The following is a 23,056-nucleotide window of genomic DNA, read 5'->3' as shown; positions in this document are numbered from 1 at the left end:
CACCTTTGATAGGACCTTTTGGCTTGGCAGCCTCTTCCTTAGGTGCTTTGGCTTCTGAAATAAAAATAAAACTCAGCATTTAAACACTTTTCAGACTTACTTCATGTTTAATAGTAAACCATGGAGGGTGAGTCATGCTCCATTATAAATATTAATGCATAAAGAGAAATTGGTTTCATTTATATGACTTCTGTGCATAATCATATTTCCAGGAAGGCATATTCTGAGACTGCAGAGCTCAAGCTAAATTGCCAACATATTTAGGATTAACAGATTGTTTCAGCAAGTGCCTTATTCTCTTCCCATTTTTGGAAGGCTTACTGTTGCCTTGTGAGGAAAAGTTTTGCTCCTGCCTAACTATGCAAAATATTTTATATGTTTATGTATGTCCTGATTATGTGAGCCAAGGAAATAAGGTTTTGTCAATAAGAAATCAGTGTAGGGAAAAGGGAAATGGCCGAGAAGTTACCAAAAGACTTTCTTTTTATGTCTAAATTGGGCAGACAAACAAATCCAGGGAAGACTAAAGAAAAAGAGTCCACGTACCACACATGCATGAGTTTCTTTGAAGATTTCCCTTAGACAATGAAGTAAAGCAGAAGCAAGAGAGTTCTGACATTTAGAGTTTGATTCCATTATTAATACAGGACAGTATAAACTGTGGAACGAGTTCGCTAGCTTCAGCCCCCAGGATAACTGAAAATAGCTTTATTTTTATACATACTTAATTAGCCAAGAGCAATTCATCACCTTTTTCTGAATAATAAAAGTACTACACTGACATTATAAAAGTTTAAAAGAGTAATACCCAAATCATAAACATCAGTGACAAAATATAACATAAATATTAAAAATTAAACTATAGTCAAAATAATATAGTATATTTTTTCATGTCATTAAACATGGTAAACTCCAAATATTTTGAGATAATTTTAAATAAAAAAATTTCTAAATAATTTATATAAAAATATATAAACAAATATAAAATGACTATATAATTATTAAATGAATAATCTAAAATAATATAATTTTTCTGAATAGTTTTATTTATTGATTTATTAAAGATATAATCAATTTTTATTAGGTTCAGAAAATTAAATTAAAAAATCTCTCTGTCAAGCTCTTATGGATATTTCTAAATGTTATTCCCGGGGGCTATGCACATCTCATTGTGGAATGTAACAAATAGTTCTTTTTTTTTTTTATTCACCCTGAATGTTTTATTTTGTGCTTTATCAGTGGAGATGATCATTTTTCCATAGGAACAAATTGTCAAGGCATTACATTGAATATCTTAGATTCTTCACATCTTAGAAAATTATCAATATATGCATTCCCCCCCACACCCCACTTTAAATTTACTTTGTTTTATTTTTGGTTTTTTTTTTTTTTTTAATAATTTCAACTTTTATTTTAAACTCATGGGATGCATGTGCAATTTTGTTATGTGGATATATTTCATGATGCTGAGGTTTGGGATATGAATGATCTTGTCACCCAGATAGTGAGCCAGAGGGCAAATAGGATGTGTGTTTATCAATGACTATCAATTACACATCAAATTAGTTTTGATCAATTATATCTCAAATTATCACTTAAATGATGAACTATACTAAATAGTTCATATACAACTAATAGGTGCTTTAAGTTTGGACTTGAGATATCTATACCATTAAGTTAGAACATTTAAGAAAATTATTATTGATCTAATTCCTTATACAGATTCAAAGACTGAACTATGGAGTCTCTTTTTTCTTTTTCTTTTTTTTGTGGTAAAATATACCTAACATAAAATTTATCATTTTAGCCATTTTTAAGTATACAATTCAGTTGCATGAAATACAGTCACAATGTTGTACAACCATCAACACTATCCATTTCCAGAACTTTTACATTATCCCAATATACAGACTTTTTTAAAAAAGAGATATAGTTCCAATAGGGTATAAGGGAAATTTGAAGCTTCATGGGATTCTTATATGTATACCCTTATAGGGTCTCTGCCTGTCTCCTTAGTTTTTATCAGCCCCAAACATATTCATTACTTAATCTCCAAAGCATATGAAAGAAATGGCGCAACCCGGGAACGTACATTCCAATTAAGGCACAATATTCACCCACTGGGCAGGAGACAAAGTGGATAAAAGATGTTAGATGAAGAAAGGCTAGAAACTTATCATAAAACTCCAAAGTTGAAATGATACCTATGTTGCAACATAAACAGGGCTTGAATTTTAATCAAGTGTGAATACTTTTATTAAGTCACCAAAACAAACTAGCAAAAAGGAAGCTACAGGATAAATACCTGCTTTCTTTCCAACCACCGGCACTGTTACTGGGGCAGCGATGGGGGTTGGTTCAGGTTCCACAGGAGGTGGTTTGATTGTTTTCACTTCTGTAGAGAGATGTCCATTGCATTAATGTATCAATTTGTCACTTCCTAAAAGCTTATTTGGTGGCTTATTTGCCTCTTCTGATATAATTTTGAAATCTTTGAATAACTAGTTTTTAAGAGAATAGTATGTTAAGCATATTGAGACATCAGAAATCATTTGATATATACTGACTTTCACCTACTATCTTTTATTAAGTACATGTTATGTGTGTGAATCAAGAAGGAATATGCTGTTGACATTGAGGATAAGCTTGCTCACCTGCTTCAGGCTTTGGTTTCGGTTCAGGTCCAGGGAGAGGTATTGCTGGCTTGATTTCAGGCACTGAAATAATTCAGAGTAGAGGGCAGATTATGACAGGATTTTTGAAGTTTTTCACAAAGTCAAAACCAAAATTAAGCCCACATATCTTGGAAGATATTAGAATTTATATACATATAATTATCAAATCAAGTATTTGATTAGTTTTCATTTTAAACAAAATATTTGGAAAATATAGTAAGGCAATGTTCTTGGTTTTAATGTTGTTATTTATCTCATTGCCCATAAATACAATTTTTTTTTCTGGTAACTTATTTAGCAACTGGGTAATCATTAGCCAATTGCATAGGAGAGTGAGATGATAAAGAAAATTAAGCCATATGTGATGAACAGATTAAGGTCATGTGTTCAAATCTTTATGTCAGTGTAACAATATTTTAAATGATACATATTTGCATTTTTAGAGACAACTAAGAATGCCAGTAGATTTGTACCTTTTGTTGGTTCAGGAATCTTCCTTTCTCTTTTTGTAACAGTAGGTACTTCAACCTCTTCAGCAGGTTTTGGAGGTGGTGGTTCTGGTACTTTAAGATAAGATTTTTTTTTTTAGTGTTAATATTTGAATATTTAGGGAGCAACTCATCTGAAATATCAATTTATTTTTCAAAAACTCTATTGATGGCTTTTTAAAAAACCTTATATTTATCAGTTAATTTCTATTTTATTTTCTTGACTCTGCTTCCATTTATTTTTGTTCCTTTTATTCCATCAACTTGTCTTCCACTCCCCATAGCTCTCTCCTTCTAAATCACTTCTATAATAGTTCCCAATAATTACACCCTTTGAGAAGAGGCTAATAATAAAAGTCAATCCATTTAAAAGCTCCCAGATTATGAAACCTTTGCCGACAACCTCCCATGAATAGCCACTTGATTATTTCAGTCATTTCTACTGGAGGAACTTAAGTTGCAAAGGAATGATAAGAATGAAGTGCAGGGAAATACGTGAATGGATTTGGGAATTACTATAAAAATATTTAAACAGAAAGCAGACAATGGAAAACAAAGACTACATCACAGATGAAATATGAAGCCATGTTTACATCTAACTTCATTTATGTTTACAACATAAACCTTTTGTTAAATGTCCATATTGTTAAAAGATATTCTTACAAATTGTCACTGAGATTCCTACCTGCAGGTTTTTTAACTTTTTCTAGTTTTTTAGGTTCTACTTTAGGCTCTTCTTCTTCAGGTCTTTTTCTTAGAACTTTAAAGACAAAAAGGTTTATATGTAAACCAAGACAAACTAATGAAGATGTTGAATAAGCTTGACAAATGCAAATAATGTACAAAGCAAGGAAAATGAAAAAAAGCATGCTACCTAGCACTCTGGAAAGTAAGCATTTACACTAACAGTTTTTTCTTTTTTTTTTGAATCAAAGGTTGTTATGTTAATTACAATAGCACTCAAAGTTACTTTGCTTCTGTCTTGATAGAGGGTGTATCCTGAGACAAGTCTGTGGGAGAAACAGCTCCAACACAAAATGAATACTTTGAATAGCAACGAATTATAATAATAATTAAATGTTAATGATTTAATGAGTATGTAAATCAGTAGAAAGTTTACTTAAGCAGAGATATCCAAAGAAAGGTAGCCTAAAAATCAGTAATTCTATGTGAAGACAATGTTAGAACTTAATTCTTCATTTGACTATCTTGTTTCACATTCTTTAATATTGTATTAGTCAGAAAGAAATGTTCAGTTTTTTAAAGATGTTATTTATTAGTTGTGGTGATCCTGTGTCATGCTTTAAAACTGAATATTGAATTTAAGCTAAAGTAGTTTCATGTAAGGTATTTAATAGGTTTAGTGTACTTTACTACATAATTTGGTTATGAAAATGGCAGTCATGGTTGTTGTTAGTTTAGAATATTATCAACTTAGTTATGCCTATTAACATTTTAAATTTCAAAATACTGTGAATGCTCACAAAATTTCTGTCTTTTTTTAAAAAAAGATCTGGAAATGACATTTTTCTTAATTTTCAGTGAAACTACAAACAAATTTTGATAAATAGTGAACCAATTCAAAGAAAACCAAAGGACAGAAACATTTTGTAAGCTTTCAAGTTCATTTGTAAAATTACTTAACGCTGACAGAATGGTTGAAAAATACTATACCGCTTTTCAGAACAACTTCTTCCTTTGGTTCAGGTTTACGTTCAGGAAGTAATTTGCGAACTTTCTTTTCACCTCCAGGCACTTAAAAGAATATGATTTCAAATTTTGAAGTGAATTTATATAAAAACGGAATTTCAACAAGAAAAATGTCTCTCCTAAAACTAGTTAACTGTAGTGCATTAAGTAACAATTTTCACTGCATATAAATACCACAGAATTTAAGTTTAAATGATACATTTCAAGTTATCTCCTCTGTATAAATATCTATACAGCCTTGTGATGAAATTCAACTCCATTAACTGCAGGCAAATGTATTCATTTTAAATGCTCATAGAGGATGTTGCTCTGTACTGACTTTATGAATCTTTAATCAAACTATAGGGTTCTTGACAGCATCTTTGTCCCAAACTGCAACTGCAGATTGTCCAGATCTACGATGTTATCTCCCCAACCACTAAATGTATGAAAATGATACCAGCAAGTGTTAGTGCCATCATTCAGTCTTCTCCACTGAGGGAAGACGGTGGCCAAGGGTTCCGATTTGTGACTTTGATGTTGGGGAAGGGCCATATCTCACTTTCTGAACAGAAAAAGAGTATCCTTTCTTAAGATTTCCTTTTTGAAATAATACTGGATAAAATATTTAAAATTATAGAATTATAAAATCTCAAAGCTGGTGTTGGAAGCTCATTTTTCGTAAATAAGAAAATGTTCTTAAATTCATTCAAATTAAGGAATGCAAGGAATTCAAAATTAATTTCCTCTACAGTGAATACTGAGCATGATGGGTGATGCTATTTTATAAAGCGGCCTCGTTTGCTATTACGGCCCTCACAGATTTGAATGGTGAAAGAAAGGAACACGTGGTGATTATTAAACCATTTTCCTCTCTACTAATGTCAATTAAAATCTAATTTAGAACAATATTTATTTGTATCATGTAACTATTTGCTCACTGTCAGAAATCTGAATTTTTAGATATTTCTATAAAATTTTCTATTTAGGGCTTTAAACAAGATATTTGCAACTCATTAAATTGTTTTATGTGATAAAGATAACATTGCTTAACTCTTATTTCAAAATTTAAACCTGCAATAGGCAAATATGTATTTTATTTTGAATAATCATTTTTTTCTAATGCCAAATATTTTAAGTGAAAATTTTACAGCTAAACATTACATATTTTATCCAGGATAAATTGTGTTGGCCTTCAATACTATTTTAAAGGTACCAATCTTCTTAATAAGTATTTTTATTGCTCAAACCCAGAAGGAAGCACATGCATCTAATTAATGTAAAGTGAGGAGGCATAATATAGATTTTCTTTACTGATATAATGGACATAGTGAAAATATATCTGTGCTTTTTTTATATTATTATTTTATTTTAAAAATCTTATTGATGTTTGAGAACCCACCATTGTAGCTATTATTTTTAAAGTCATTATATGTGATTATGTGCTATTTTAATGTTTATGATCAATATCCATGATAACATCATTTTGTAATCTCCCTTTTATGAAATCAGGAAATGTATATTTATATGGATGACTTTTTTCCCCAAAATTTCAGAGTGACCAGAGTCTTAATTTCTAGGTCTGAATGTGTTGATTACTTGAACAGAACACTGCTACCCACTAGAAAAATTAAGTTTATTTTTGATAGCTGTTTTCTAGACTCTTATAATTCATTTAGTTTTCTTTAGGGTCTAATTTTAGATGAGACCTTATTAGGAAAAATACTGTTTACAGAAAAATACATTTTGAAAAATTACCTACAGCAATAAGGAAATTTTTCTGAAATGTGAATTCTGTACACCTCAGAGAATGCCTTAGAGCCAGTGAGAAGAGACTGACATGAAAGTCCTAAGGAAATCCCTACAAATAACCTTAATAATATAAAAGGAAGATAAGACTTATTTTTAATGCTTATTACATTGGCTAAAATGCTTATGTCAGGAAAATGTCAAAACAGTTTACTAATAGCTCTCAGCATTTTAATCTCACATGTCTCTTGGTATCAATTTTGGCTAACCAGTAAAATTTGATATTTTTAAGTTTAGGAAAATGCAAGAAGACATATGCAGATGAGACAAAGATAGACCATGTCTATGCAATGTATGAAAGGGATGGGAGACAAAGGAAGCCACACTTATGAGCCAGGACCATAAAAGCCACAGAAATATAAGAAATGAATGGGACTACTCTCTGATGGTTGAAAAAGAGAAACAGAACATTCAACGAGGCAGAAACAGCGAGGAGTCAGGAAAAGGGCTACCACATAAGTATATATTTTTCAGCCTGTGAAATACCTTTCAGAGGTGTAAGCTCCACTTTTTCTGGAACCTCAGGTTTTTCAGGAACTTTCTTCTTTGGAACAGCTTTAAAGAATATGATTTTATTTTTGTTATTTGTATATTTAATCTGAAGCAAGTGATTAACTTTCTACTCCAAGAATCAAAACCAAGCTTTGCTTATAACCAGAAAGCATTAATAACAGCCAAGAACAGCTTCCAAAGAACATAGAAGCAGCATTCGAACCATGAAAACAGACTGCAGTTTTACTCCAAAGCTCAGTAGTTAATTAAAGACCGGCAGAGAAGTAAGGCAATTTTTGTTATTGGCAGGAGGAAGAAATTTTCCTTTGAGCATACATTTTACGTTAAGGGAAATGTATTTATGTGTGTGTCCTCATGGAGTATAAATTAACAGATGGGTGGCCTTTCAAGAGGTGCCAGAGGGTCCCCCTAAAGGCCATGAGGGTTGTAGAGGGCAAGAATCACCAGCAGCAATGTCTTATGCTGGAAGACTCTGGTTTGTAGATACATAGGTCTGTATGGGGAAAGTGCATATCTAAGATTACATCTAGATAATTTTAGATTGGGGAATCATATGACATCACAAGACAACTTTTTGTTAAAATAAGAATAATATGTTTTTGCCAGTTTGTTTCAGCTTTTAAAGAAACTGATATTTTTAAAATTAAGTAACATTGTGTCATTCATAGAAAAATCAAAATATAAGAAGGTGAAAGGGAAGTTTAATAATAGGAAGAGATGCTGGATACCAAATGTCTTCATAACCACTCTTTCCAGCTCCCCTGAGAACCACACAGAACACTTCTTTAAGTTGCAAGAAAAAAAAAAGATAGGGGAACAGTAACAAGTCATTCATATGCTTTCCTTTCATGATATATAAGCACATATCAGCTATTGGAGATCATAACTATATTACTTGTAATATATTTAAAAGCACATGCAATTCTTTAAGAACAAAGTTTTAGCTTTTATGTAGATGTGTTACTGCAATATTGAAAATATCTTGCAAAGATTTCTTACATATTCCTTAAGCATAAGACCGCAATGATATGTATAGCAATCAGGCTTTGAAATCAGAAAACTCTTTTCTCCCCACTCCACAAAAGAAAGTTAATTGGATAACCCCTGTATTCAGATATCCCGATGATGCTATCAGTGTACTTTCTGACTTTTGCAGCAGCAGGCATGACATGACAAGCAACCCAGGAACCACGGGGCAGCAGAAGACACAACTCTATGCAATCTCACAGTACAATCATGTCTGAAAGTACACACTTCTAAAAGTCATACATTTCTTGCAAGCATCATTTCAGATGGCTGGATAGAAGTTTGAAGCAGGCTAATAAAACTTTGGAAGTGGCATTTTTTACCTTTAAGTTGGAATATTTTCTCCCTCACATCTTCCTTAGGTGGAGCAGGTGGAGGAGCTGGGGGTCTTGGTTTGAGTTTTGGTTTCTCAATAACCTTCTTTTCAGGTTCAGGTTCTTGAAAGAGTATTTCAGAGGTGTTAGTATATGTATATGTTAGCATGGGGATATGTAGAATATTTAATAGAAATTATATATATAATTTATATATAATATACACACACACATATACACACACACACACATATATATATGAAGTACAAAGTTTACTTTTTAAGGTACATAATACCAGTATCCAACACAAAACACAGAACATAAAACATAAAAATATCAACCCTTTACACAGATGATGAGAAATACAGCAAAGGCACCAATAACAACAAACAAAGCATCCAAACAAGCCACAATTGACGTGAGATAAACAGTACAAGTTACATAGAAACCTAAGAATGAGGTTCACATTTAAAACGAAGAATACTTTACATACAAATGGGAACAGACATAATACATATATACAACAACATAAACCATATACATTTAAAGAGAAAGAATATGATAAAGAAGATTTAAGTCCACTGGATTGAATACCTTTTATTGGTATTTCTTCAGGCTGTGGTTCAGGTTCAGGCTCTTCAGGTTTAATGTACTTTTCAATTTCACGTTCTTTAAAGAATTTTGACAAAGGATATGAAGTTGTAAAGTTCTTCAAAAAGACTCTTAGAAATTTCACATTGATGCAAAGATTAGTCACAAAATAAAAATATACAATTCATACAAATTCACGTATAGAAAAATTCACGTATAAGAAAAAGTTCTTATATTTGAACTGCCTATTAATTATTCAATGTATATTGATGGCAAATGCGATGAGTTTTAAAATTTGATACTGTGTTATCATTTGAGGATCCAAGGCAATTATTCCATTTTGCTTCAGTAAACTGTACCTTTTGGAATTTATAATTACCAACAAGAGTAACCAAATTAAAGATTCTAACTTGAAAGAAGTGTAGCTATTTCAAAAATAAAGCAGTCAAACATGCTAGACAGATCTTGTATATAATTTCAAGAAGGAATAGTGTCCTGTAAATGCTTTTGTAATTCTAACAGGAATCTTCAGGAGATTAAAAAAATTTATATATATATATACCTTCAACAGGGGGAGTCTCTTTTCTACCAATGGTTATAGATGCTTTTTCTTCATATATTATTTCCTCAGGAGTCTCTTCAACTTTAAAAAACATAGTGTTTTATTTTAGACTATATTTAGAACAGAATACTGCAACTACTATTCTAACATATCAACCTAGCTACATTAAGTAACACTCTATAACAGATTATTCAGATGACCCCCAAATATCAATAACTTCAATACATGAAACAGACAGACAAATACATAAGATTCATCTACAATCAAAGCAAGAGGATGAAGACAATTGTCATCTTTACAAGATTTATGGAGAAGCCATGTACCTTCAGCAGGTGGAGCTTCTGGCTCTGCAGGGATAGGCACAGACACTTCCTTTTCTGGGATGATTTTCTCGGGCACTTTGGGCACTTTAAAGATATGATTTTGTTTACTATTAAGAATTTAGAAGACATGCAAAATTGTCTAAAGAGCAGGCAAAGAATGCAGGGGCAAGAGCTTCATCTTAGAAGATTTCATGGGAAAAATGGCTTCTGAGACATGGCACCATTTTGGACATCCTAATTTTATATATGAATCTTCTCAGCCTTCTTCATTTGCTTCTGGTCCTCTGTGTACCCTTCAATGAAGGTGTTTTCCCACTGGTCTAACTTTGACACTTAAAAAAATTTGCTGTACATTTTCTGAGTAATTTTTCCTGCATGCTCAATTCTTATTTCCATGTGAATGACTTTAAGCTACATCTCTAGGCCTGATCTCTTTCTTAAGCTCCTGAGGCACACTCCCAACTTTTATGCTTTAAAGGTGAAAAATACATCTACCATCTTCCTCTAACATGTGTTCAGAGACCCAATGAACCATTCTTTTGTCCATCTAGCTTTAAACCTTACAATGATCTTGGGCTCCTCAATTTCCCTAATGGTTTTGACAATGGTCAGAGGCCACTCAGTCTCCATTTCTCTCAAACCCAGTGCCCCTTTCCATTTCTACCACCACGGATCTTGTCCAACTCTTAAAGACCTTAAATAATTGCAATGGGTCTTTACTATTTAGCAGCTGAAATTGCTGTCAGTTACCTTTCTAAAGCCCAAATCCTATTAATATGTAAGCCTGCTGCAAAACCTTTGAAGCCTCCTATTGCCTATAGAAAAAAGTACAAGCCTTTTCCTGGCATTTGAAGTACTCCAAAATATGACCCCATCTTTATATCTGGTATTATCTTTCAAGACATTCCACAGCCAATCCATACTCAAATTGTATAAGTTTACTTGAAAGTCCTTGAACATTCTAGATCCTTCTATCTCTGCGCCTTTCAGTATGCTTTTCCCTTTCCATACGATATCATGTCCTCAATTTCTTTCTTTTTTTTTTTTTTTGAGACAGAAGCTCACTGTGTTGCCCAAGCTGGAGTGCAGTGGCATGATCTCGGCTCACTGCAACCTCTGCCTCCTGGGTTCAAGGGATTCTCCTGCCTCAGCCTCCCAAGTAGCTGGGATTACAGGCACATATCACCACGCCCAGCTAATTTTTGTATTTTTAGTGGAGACGGAGTTTCACCACGTTGGCCAGGCTGGTCTTGAACTCCTGACCTCAAGTGATCCACCCACCTCGGCCTCCCCAAGTGTTGGGATTACAGGCATGAGTCACCACATCCGGCCTTATTTCCTTAATTTCTACATGTAAAAGTCCATCAAAATTTAAATTCAATTATTCCACACAACTTCCCATGATGCCTCTGCCTGAAGGTAATCTTTTCTTGCCCTGTGTTTCTGCAGCCCTTTGAATTCACTTGCTATGTGTAATCACTTCCTGTGTGTATTAGAGTCCTGTTATCTTTCTATCCTCTCACCGGATTTAACTTATTTGAAGACAGGATCAGGCCTTAATTTTTCTAATATGATGTCTCGTTAATGGTCTACATTCAACAAAATATGTTGAATTGAGCTGTTTGACACATTGAATGAGAGAAGGTTCTTTTCTACTAGTTGTAACCATGTGATATATCACGGCACAACTGAATCCCATTCATTTTTTCACTCCTGCTTGTCTGTTTCAGTTTTTTCCCCTTCATTATTTCCCTTTTTTCTGTGCAATGTGGTTTTAACATAAATTCACAATCAGTATGTTTTTCTCTAAGACCTATTATTAACGTGCTTAAATAGCAGTTAGAGAAATCTATTTTTTCTTCATGGTAGGTACCTTTTTCTGGAAGAACTTCTGGTTTTTTGGTAACAGGCACAGGTTCTTTCCTTACTGGAACAAGTTTCTTGGGCACCTCAGGCACTTTGAAGATATTAGTTTTGTTTTAAAAAGAGTATTTGAAAACATTTTTAAATATTAAGAATAAAAAACCTGCATTTATTGGAGCAGCATTAAAATTAATGAAAGCAAAATAAGGAAATTTTTGTCCTTAGTTATGCAACGACAATGAGGACAACTTATTGGATTACACTTTAAGATATCAGAATATTTTCATTTTTATGATGCCAATGATGATGTGAATACCTTTAGCTGCTGGTGTTTCTGGCTTCTTAACAGTTGGGACCTTCTTCACTGGAACAACTTTCTTTGGCATCTCAGGTTCTTTAAAGATATTAGTAGCATTTAATAATACAAAGTTGCAAGATGTAAGATATACATACAAGTTTATTGAACACCATAACATATAGATAAGAGTTAACAAACGTATGATATAACACAACACACAATAAGAAAAGAGTGTAAAATTGTAGACACCACAAAAATGAAGTATTCATTTTAACATGAGTACCTTTAGGAGGTGGTGCTTCTGGTTTTTTGATGACAGGAACTTTCTTCTCTGGGATGATCTTCTTGGGCTCTTCAGGCACTTGAATAATAGGAATTTCTTTTAGAATTAGATGATTACAATGAAAAATGTAATGCTAATGAATGAATTAAAAGCCACACATATTTCTTGGTATATGTGGGACCAAATTCTGCGGGACCAAAGTTGTATGTGTAGAAATGACTTTTGTTCTTAATGTAGTCAGATTTCAGGCAATAAGGTACAAGACTGATATTTTGCCTTAAAGAAGATATATAGACACAAAAATGAAATGACTGTATTTTCCCATGCAGTGAATTCTGCTTTGTACCTGCTGGAGGTGGTGCTTTTGGTTCCTCCTCTTCTGCAACAGGTACTGGCTCTTCCTCTTCAGGAGCAATTTCCTCAGGTTCTTCATATACTTCAAAGATATTAGTTAATTTTATTTCAATGTATGGAACAATATTCTAAGATGGACAAACACTAAACACGACAAATAGTAATCTTGATTTCTTCTTTTGTTTCAATTAATACCTTCTCTTATTTTTGTTAAGATAAAATCTATCTCATTTGCACTAACTTCTTCATCTATTGATTTGAATGCTTGCAAAGCCCTTTTAGTGTTTAATGTCATTTATAATCATTAGTTCTCCTGTCTTACTTTCTGTGTACATTGGAGAAGCTTTGTTTAATACAGCTTACTATGACTTATGTAGATACTGTGGACCAATAACCCAAAATAGATTTGAGATTGGAGCTAATTTAGAATAATGAATTAAGACAAATAATTAAAGGTTAGAAAATGACCAAGAAATAATGAGTTAGGAAGGAAGAAGAACAAAGCTTAAATTAGAAATAGTCACAAGTGGCAAGGTCATTAATGATCGGTCTCACGTGTACCTTCTGGGGGAGGAGACTCCACTCTTTCCGGAACAGGAACAGCTGGTTTCTCTTCCAAGACAGGTTTCTTTGGCACTTCTGGCACTTTAAAGATATTAATTAGTTTTTCGTATGAGTAGTTGAGAAGTATATTAAATTTATACCACATCTACTTCACATTTTGCTCAAATAACCCAGGGACAGATCCAAGAACAAATTTCACAATAAGGTCAGTGATCTGTCTTTGGATCCTCATATAGTGGGGAGGAAAATATGGCCTATTTAGAATAAACAAACCAAGTTAGTAAACTTTTCCAATGCTTGTAATAAGTAAATATGTCACTTTTAAAAGTCAGTGATGTTATTAAAAAGCATTTACACCCTAAAAATCCAGAATGACAGTTTTGTAGTTGTAGATTTAAGAGGATTGGCAAATAAAGGGTTTGATAATAGGTGACTTTTTAGACAAGAGTGAGTGCTTTTCTGCAGAATCTCATTAGTGACATGTACCTTTTGCTGCTGGGACTTCTGGCTTTTTGGGAACAGCTACTTTCTTTTCTGGAACAACTTCTTTTGGAACTTCAGGCACTTCAAAGATATTAGTATTTTAACATTAGAAACAATCACCAGTAAACATCCATCACATTTACACAGAACAAAACCCTTTTAGAAGCTGGGGGCTCCATCTGCCTCCATCAAACAGTGGAAAGCTACATATACCTTTAGCAGGTGGGGCTTCTGGCTTTTTGGGAACCACTGGAGGCACCTTCTTTTCAGGAACAACCTCCTTGGGCACCTCAGGCACTATAAAAGATATTAGTAGTTGTTTAAGCTCATGGTTTCAATGAAATGTGAAAATCATGAGGCAGAACAGTGGAATATGGCACTTTAAAGACAGTTTTTTGATAGGGAGTTAGTGGCAGTGAGGAATACCTTTCACCGGTGGTGGTTCAGGTTTTTTGGCAACGATAGCAGGTGCTTTCTTTTCTGGGATAGGTTTCTTAGGTGGCACGGTCACTAAAGAATTAGAAGGTATGTTTTAGAAAGAATGAAGATTGAGAAATGATACAAAAGCTCAGAGCGCCCAGAATTATCAGGACAGGAAGGGGAAAGAGCAGCTGACATGTCCCAGCAGCTTTCTTGCCAGGTACCTTGTGGAGGCGCAGCCGGCTCTGGCTCTTCCACAACTTCAGCAGGAGGCTCTTCTGGGGCAACTTCCTCAGGCTCCTCGAAAGCTTTAAAGACATGAGCTCATTTTAATGCCAGAATTGACTAAAATACATGCAATAGTTTGCAAAAAAAAGTTTTTACAACACTAAGGAGAGAGTTTGTATTTTAAAAAACAGTAATTTGAATAGTTTCATTATTACCTTCTGGGGGAGGACTTTCCGGTTTGGGAGGAATAGCTTCAGGCACCTTCCTTTCTGGGACAGCTGCCTTTGGCACCTCTGGGACTTTAAAGATATTAGTATTTTCATGATTAGACAAAGTAAAGACAAACAAACAATATCAAACACAGCAACATGAGGGTATCTACCTTTTGTGGGTGGCACTTCAGGCTTTTTAGGAGGAGCCACTGGCACTTTCTTTTCAGGAACAACTTCTTTGGGAGCCTCAGGCACTTGAAAGATATTAGTGAAATTATATTTAGGCATTATGAAGACCACTAGAAAAATATTTCCAGAGCAGAAGAGTTTGATCTTCGGAAGCCTAAAATCAGTGATAAATACCTTTAACAGGTGGGACTTCAGGCTTTTTAGGAGGAGTCACTGGTACTTTCTTTTCAGGAACAACTTCTTTGGGAGCTTCTGGAACTTAGAAGATATTAGTGAAATTACATTTAGAAGTTATGAAGACCATTAGGAAAAATATTTTCAAGAGTAGAAGAGATAGATCTTCTGAAGTTTAAAGTCAATGACAAATACCTTTAACAGGTGGGACTTCAGGCTTTTTAGGAGGAGCCAAGGGCATTTTCTTTTCAGAAACAACCTCTTTGGGAGCCTCTGGCACTTAAAAGATATTAGTGAAATTACATTTAGGAGTTATGAAGACAACCAGAAAAAAATATTTTGAAGAGCAGAAGAGTTTGATCTTCTGAAGCCTAAAGCCAGTGACAAATACCTTTAACAGGTGGGACTTCAGGCTTTTTAGGAGGAGCCAAGGGCACTTTCTTTTCAGGAACAACCTCTTTGGGAGCCTCTGGCACTTAAAAGATATTAGTGAAATTACATTTAGGCATTATGAAGACCACAAGAAAAATATCTTCAAGAACAGAAGAGTTCAATCTTCTGAAGCCTAAAGCCAGTGACAAATACCTTTAACAGGTGGGACTTCAGGTTTTTTAGGAGGAGTCACTGGCACTTTCTTTTCAGCAACAACTTCTTTGGGAGCCTCTGGCTCTTAAAAGATATTAGTAAAATTACATTTAGGTGTTATGAAGACCACTGGAACAAAATATATTCAACTGCAAAAGAATTAGATCTTCTGAAGCCTAAGGTCAGTGACAAATACCTTTAACAGGTGGGACTTCAGGCTTTTTAGGAGGAACCAAGGGCACTTTCTTTTCAGGGACAACTTCTTTGGGAGCCTCTGGCACTTAAAAGATATTAGTAAAGTTACATGTAGAGCTATGGAGACTACTAAAAAAATATACAGCAGAGGAATTGGATCTTCTGAAACTTAAGGTCAAATGACAAGTACCTGTAACAGGTGGAACTTCTGGCCTTCTAGGAGGTACCAGTGTTTTCTTTTCTGGGGCAATTTCTTGTGGAACTTCAGGCACTTGAAAGATATTAGTAGTTTTTCACTTAGGTTAATGAGATAAATGGACTGAAATATTTCTAAGATCAGAAGAGATATTTCTTCTGCAGAAAAAGGACAGGGGTGAAAAATACCTGTGGCAGGTGGGGCTTCTGGTTTTTTGGGCGGAGCTTTGGGAACTTTCTTTTCTGGGACAACTTCTTGAGCTTCAGGCACTTGAAAGATATTAGTAGTTTTAGACTTAAGTTAATGAAGAGAAATGGGCTAAAATTGTTTACAGTAGGAGAGAAGATATCTCTTCTGCAGAATGAAGTCAGGGCTAAAGTGTACCTGGGACAGTTGTAACTTCTGGTTTTTTGGGTGGAGCCACGGGAATTTCTTTCTCTGCAGCTTCTTGAGGAACTTCTGGCACTTGAAAGATATTAGTAGTTTTATACTTAGGTTAATGAAGAGCAATGGACTAAAATTGTTTTCAGGAATGGAAGAGAGATTTCTTCTGCAGGATAAGGTTGAGCTGACATGTACCTGTAACTGGGGGGGCTTCTGGTTTTTTGATCGGTGCCTTGGGAATTTTCTTTTCTGGGACAGCTTCTTGAGCAGCTTCAGGTACTTGAAAGATATTAGTATTTTTATAGTTTATGAATGGCGAAGGCATATTTTACAATGATTGTGAAGGGTACAGACAATAAGATTTTCTTAACAGAGGAGTGGGAATAAATACCTTTTGCTCGTGGGGCTTCTGGTTTTTTGGGCACAGCCACAGATACTTTCTTTTCAAGTACAACTTCTGTAGGAGCTTCAGGAACTTTGAAGATATTAGTATCTTTTAGTTAGAAGCTATAAAGGGGGAATATCGACTCCACATTGACCCAAGCAAACACAACTTGTTAGATCAGCAGGCTCTTCTGTACACTCTTTCCCCAGGCCCCCGGACTGACAGTGTGTAATGATACCTACCTTTAGGAGGTGGAGCTTCTGGCTTTTTGGGAGGAGGCACTGGTACTTTCTTTTCTGGGACCACTTCCTTCGGTGGCAGCACTTCAGGCACTTCAAAGATATTTGTAATTTATGTTTAGAAAAGGTGAAAACAATGGATGCCTTTTGCATATAAGCACACACCAAGATATTTTGGATAGCAGTTGGCATTTGTTTTATTTAGAATTATATCATCTTTAAGTAGCAGGACTTTTAACATATAATTTCCTAGTTAAAATCACAGTCATTTTTCTCCTATACTTTGTGTAGCTTTCGCATACCTTCTGGGGGAGGACTTTCCGGTTTGGGAGGAATAGCTTCAGGCACCTTCCTTTCTGGGACAGCTGCCTTTGGCACCTCTGGGACTTTAAAGATATTAGTATTTTCATGATTAGACAAAGTAAAGACAAACAAACAATATCAAACACAGCAACATGAGGGTATCTACCTTTTGTGGGTGGCACTTCAGGCTTTTTAGGAGGAGCCACTGGCACTTTCTTTTCAGGAACAACTTCTTTGGGAGCCTCAGGCACTTGAAAGATATTAGTGAAATTATATTTAGGCATTATGAAGACCACTAGAAAAATATTTTCCAGAGCAGAATAGATCTTCTGAAGCCTAAAGTCAGTGACAAATACCTTTAACAGGTGGGACTTCAGGCTTTTTAGGAGGAGCCACTGGCACTTTCTTTTCAGGAACTACCTCTTTGGGAGCCTCCGGCACTTAAAAGATATTAGCAAAATTACATTTAGAAGTTACGAAGACCACTAGAAAAAATATCTTCAAGAGCAAAGGAATGAGATCTGAAGACTAAGGTCAGTGGCAACTACCTTTAACAGGTGGGACTTCAGGCTCTTCAAGAGGAGCCAAGGGCACTTTCTCTTCGGGGATAACCTCTTTGGAAGCTTCTGGCACTTAAAAGATATTAGTGAAATTACATTTAGGTGTTATGAAGACCACTAGAACAAAATATTTTCAAGAGCAGAAGAATTAGGTCTTCTGAAGCCTAAAGTCAGTGACAAATACCTTTAACAGGTGGAACTTCAGGTTTTTTAGGAGGCACCACCAACACTTTCTTTTCCAGGATAATCTCTTTGGGAGCTTCGTGCACTTGAAAGAAATTAGTATTTTTACACTCAGAAAATACAGAGACGACTAGATAGATACACAGACATTTTCAAGAACAAAACAGCTCTTCTTTTCCCCCTGAGCCTGAGATCAGTGGTAACAAGTTCCCATAATAGGTGATGTTTCAGGTTTTAGAGGAGGAACTTCTGGTACTTTGTTTTTGGTAGCCATTTCTTTGGGAGATTCAGGCAGTTTGAAGATATTAATACATTTACACTTGAGTCACAAGAGTCAACACAGACATGATTCACATATACACATCAAAATAATCTTCAAGGCTGGAAAGGTGGTCCTTTCTATCGCCCCACCCACTATCCCACCATAAGGGGACAGTTAAGAATGTACCTTTGACAGGTACAACTTCAGCCCTTTGGGGAGGATGCACTTTCTTTTCCGTGACAACTTCTTTGAGAGCCTCCGGCACTTTGAAGATATGAATAATTTACATTTAGAAGTTACAAGAATCAACACAATCAAGAAACACATTTATACAAGAAAAGACATTTTCCCACCCCTCTAAGCTTCCAGCAAGATATACCTTCATCAGGAAGGACTTCGGGCTTTCTGAGAGGAACCACAAGCGTTTTCTTTTCAGGGACAATTTCTTGGAGAGCTTCAGGCACTTTAAGAAATTAGTAGTTTTATGTTTATTGTTATGCAGATCACTAGGAATAGCAAAAATATTCTCAAAACTAGAAGAGCTAGTTCTTGACCCTGAGAGCATGGTGACTTGTACCTTTAACTGATGGGGGTTCTCTTTTTTTGGAAGGAACTCTCTTTGCAGGAGTAATTTCTTGAGGAACTTCGGGCACTTGAAAGATATTAGTAGTTCACATTTAAGAGTTAAAATTATTAATGGAAAACAGTAACCACAATAAGTTAGCAACTATAACCACATTTTCTTCTCTTCCCTCCATCCTCCCTTTGCTCAACCAATAGGCTAAGTCTTTTAAGGGGTTAGTGGATCCTTGAGAAGAGAGGTACTCCCCCTCCTCCAGAACCTCACAGAGTTCTCGTGACACTCTACACTCTCATTATAAAAGGATTTGTTGAATGAATACTCTCAGCAGGAGGGTTTTCTGTTTTGGCAGAAACAGCCACAAATATTTTCTTTTTAGAGGAGAGTTCTTGTGGAACCTCAGACACTTTAAAGATATTAGTATGTTTATATTTAGAATTTATGAAGAGTATTAGAAAAAAACAGTTTTAAGAGCAGAGGACAGATAATTTCTTCTTCCACATTTGTTCAGGGTAACGTACTTTTCATACGTGGAGTTTTTGGCTCTTCAGGTACATCCTGAAACATTTTCATTTCAGGAACAACTTCTTTCATAGCTTCAGGTGCTTTGAAGATATTAGTATTATGGTTAGAGGTTAAAAGGATCAGTGGAGACATTAATTAAATGAGCTGAACCAAAGTGATTTTTATGGCTACAAAGATGATTCCTTTAAAGAATCTGAGAAGGTATAAAATCTTGAGAGGAACCAAATATTGTCTTTGTTTATTATTCTCCAGTTCCCTAGCACCCTGTACATACTAAGCACTATTAAATGTTATTAAATAAATGACGGAAGGAATGACAGGATGAACGATACCTTTAGTGAGAGGTATTTCAGTTTCAAGGGGAGCAGCCATGGGTGTTTCCTTTACAGGGACAACTTCTCGAGGTGATTCAGGCAGTTTAAAGATATGAATGCATTGTACTTTGGAGTTATGAAGAGGAGTAAAGAGTTTCCATCATAACTGCACATACAGAATGTTCCAGATGGGAACCTTCTCCCACTGCCTGCCCCCAGAATCAGATTCTTTTGTAGCAGTGTATTTGGTTATGAGTGGCTGTTTTCTTGGTCACCTCAGACACTATCAATATTAGTAATTTTATTTCTTGGAATGGTAGATGCATAGAAAATCAGATCATGGAAAGTGGAAACATTGATTATAATTAATGCTATACCTCTGGCTATTATATTGAGAAAAACAAATTACAGCCACTTTGAAAAATCTAGGTTGGCTTTTTTTTGCATCTACACCTTCGACACCTTAAAAAGGTGAGTGTTTTTCAAGTTTAGGAGAGGGGAGAACAACCAAAAGATTCCAGACTGAGAAAAAATATCAAAATATTCAGATATTCTTTAAATTACAGAATACCATGGGTGTTATGATGCAATTATTGTTCCGGAGGTTTTAAAGCTTTTCCATGTTTTGACTTATCTAAAGATATTCAAAATGAAAAAAATGTATGATGCTTGAAAAATAAAAGGCAATGAGAGGAGCAAATGAACATTGAGGGGAGAGTTCCAGCTTTAACTGGAATTATTTTTGCCTTGAAGGATATTCTGGGAGGTGTTCTAATCTTGTAGAGATATTACAGATCAACTTTACACTGAATTAAATATTTTCTTTTCTTTAAGACATGTTTTGATCATAATGTGTGTATATATGTTTTCTCTGGAGTCCTCTTGAAAATACACTGACTCAATCATCTTTCATGTGTATAAGTTAAAGGCATTTTTTCCCTCTATTGTATCTTGAGTGACTCACTGGGACATGTATACATTTGGTTGAGCTTCTACTTGGGGGATCCATCTATGAAATGATTTCCTCTGTAGCCACTGTGGTTTAAAAGATATTAGTATTTTTACATGTGTTAAGTACAACTGAAAACATGAGATTAAAAAGCTGACTTTCTTCCAACTTGTACCTGTTGGTGATGGTGTTTTTCTTCTTTTAACAGTAGGAGTTTCTTCCTCTGGAATGACTTCCTTGAAGACTTCAAACTCTTTAAAGATATTAGTATTTGTTTTTTAATTGAGAAAAGGCAAAGGCATAAAGACATGACATACTAAGAAAGTTAGATTTGTTAATATCATTTCAGAGATCTTTATGCTAGAAATGTTATTTTGTTCTAATATTTTATCTTTGTATATTATATGTGTGGGATTTGACTTTCTTGGGGGCAAGTCATAGATCATTCTTTTTTGTGGGTGTATCAGATCCTTTAAAGACAGTATTTTAACATTAGAGGTTGTAAGAATGTATATTAAACATTAAACATTTTGCAGACTGAAGACAGTATATTTTCTTCTTTAGATTTTCCTAACTAGAGAATTATACCTTCAGTTGGAGGATGTTCTGGAATTTCAGGAATAGCCTCAGGTACCTCCATCTCTGGAAAAACGCCTTTGGTTGTATCAAGTTCTTTAAAGATATTAGTAGGTTTACATTTAAAAGTTGTAAAAACAGTAATTTATATAAAGCATGCAATGTTTGAGTCGTATAGCCAAAGATGTTCATCTAGGTTTGATGTATTTGAAATATACCTTTAGTTGCTGGTGTTTCTCTCTTTTTAGGAATAGTCACATATATTTTGTCCTCTGGAACAACTTTCTTGGGTGGCTCAGGCACTTAAAAGATATGAGTATAGTTATATTTATAAATGGTGAAGAAACATATGGAGCTTTTTAAAAGGAGCCAAAAAATAGTTTTTCTTCAGACTGGATCATTGTTATATACCTTTTGCTAGTTTGGGTTTTGTCTTTTGAGGTTGAGTCACAAGTACTTTTTCTTCTAGGTCTGCTTCTTCAGATGCTTCATAAACTTTAAAGATATTAGTATTCAAATAATTAGGATGTTTCAAGGTGGATAAAGAATTGTATTAAGAAAAATATAATATATAATACCACATTCATCACCAAAATTAATAGTAGTACATAGAGGCAAATTAGTGGCTAGAATCCACTGGCTGGGGATAGCCTCATTCCCAGTTTCATGATATAAGACTCTAAGCATTTCTCTATGATCATGATAATAAAACGGATGAATTGTTCAGGCAAGGACTATATAATTCTTCATTTTGCCTTGAGAAAGTTATTGGTAAAATTGTCCTATTGGTCTTCTTTTTAATGGATTTGTTCATAAAGAACAGGGAAGATACTGAATCGCACGTTGAGAATTCTCCTATATTTGACCTACTAGAAATTCAATAAGTCTTTTCCCTTTCTAGAAGCTTCATTATTTATATTTTCAAATCACATCTAATATATGGTTTCACAATTTAATATGATTGTAAAAGCCATTTAGGGTTTGGAGGCAGAAAATTTAAAAAATTAATTATTTAGAAAATAAGGCAAATAAAGACAACAAAAATTTCTCCAGTTTTTAGAAGAAAAACTGGCTGAAAACAATAACTAAAGTCAAGAATAGAAAAAATATTCAAAGGAGGAAGTGATTATATTCTTTTATCCCAACTTAGTATAACAGGAAGAACAACAAAAAAGTTGAGTTTCATCAGGAAATTTTTTAGATTAAAAAAAATGGAAGAGGGCTGGGTGTAGTGGCTCATGCCTATAATCCCAGCACTTTGGGAGGCTGAGGAGGGTGGATCACCTGAGGTCAGGAGTTCGAGACCAGCCTGACCAACATGGTAAAAACCCTATCTCTACTAAAAATACACAAAATTAGCCGGGCTTGGTGGTGGGCGCCTATAATCTCAGCCACTCGGGAGGTGGAGGTAGGAGAATAGCTTGAACCCAGGAGGCAGAGGCTGCAGTGAACCAAGATTGCGCCACTGCACTCCAGCCTGGGTGCGATAGAGTGAGATTCCATCTCAAAAAAAAAAAAAAAAGGAAGAATATTTTGACTACTGTCATTTTTACTATTCAGGTTGTTGAACAGTATCTATTCACAATATTTTACTATTTGGTCATCATTCAAATTATTTAATCCTAATTTTGTATGAAAGCAAAAAAAAAAAAGTATTGAGAATTCTTTTGAGGTTTGAGTGGCCTTGTAAACCTACCATCCTTTGAGCCGCTTTGCCAAAATGTTTCCAATTATGGTTGTCAAGAGTCAAAAAATAATAATG

General features: G+C 34.6%; 1 protein-coding gene across 1 annotated transcript in view; it reads right to left on the bottom strand.

Annotated features, from left to right (window-relative positions):
- LOC117094789 (titin-like) overlaps positions 1-23,056 on the bottom strand; it is a 273,144-nt gene that overhangs the window by 111,876 nt on the left and 138,212 nt on the right. Inside the window, 29 exon segments of the mRNA XM_033230996.1 lie at positions 4-54; positions 2,306-2,395; positions 2,655-2,717; positions 3,149-3,238; positions 3,849-3,923; positions 4,838-4,918; positions 7,148-7,216; positions 8,524-8,637; positions 12,435-12,512; positions 12,781-12,870; positions 13,350-13,433; positions 13,839-13,916; positions 14,049-14,132; positions 14,262-14,345; positions 14,480-14,563; positions 14,699-14,782; positions 14,866-14,949; positions 15,059-15,142; positions 15,450-15,533; positions 15,644-15,727; positions 15,840-15,923; positions 16,029-16,109; positions 16,223-16,303; positions 16,419-16,499; positions 16,614-16,697; positions 16,810-16,893; positions 17,046-17,135; positions 17,345-17,428; positions 17,512-17,595. Coding sequence (XP_033086887.1) covers positions 4-54; positions 2,306-2,395; positions 2,655-2,717; positions 3,149-3,238; positions 3,849-3,923; positions 4,838-4,918; positions 7,148-7,216; positions 8,524-8,637; positions 12,435-12,512; positions 12,781-12,870; positions 13,350-13,433; positions 13,839-13,916; positions 14,049-14,132; positions 14,262-14,345; positions 14,480-14,563; positions 14,699-14,782; positions 14,866-14,949; positions 15,059-15,142; positions 15,450-15,533; positions 15,644-15,727; positions 15,840-15,923; positions 16,029-16,109; positions 16,223-16,303; positions 16,419-16,499; positions 16,614-16,697; positions 16,810-16,893; positions 17,046-17,135; positions 17,345-17,428; positions 17,512-17,595 — 2,388 coding nt within the window.

Source organism: Trachypithecus francoisi, unplaced genomic scaffold (genome assembly GCF_009764315.1).
Source record: "Trachypithecus francoisi isolate TF-2019V2 unplaced genomic scaffold, Tfra_2.0 Lachesis_group13, whole genome shotgun sequence".
Taxonomy (NCBI): domain Eukaryota; kingdom Metazoa; phylum Chordata; class Mammalia; order Primates; family Cercopithecidae; genus Trachypithecus; species Trachypithecus francoisi.
The sequence above is the reverse complement of the archived record's forward strand: the minus strand, read 5'-3'. Positions and strand labels throughout refer to the sequence as shown.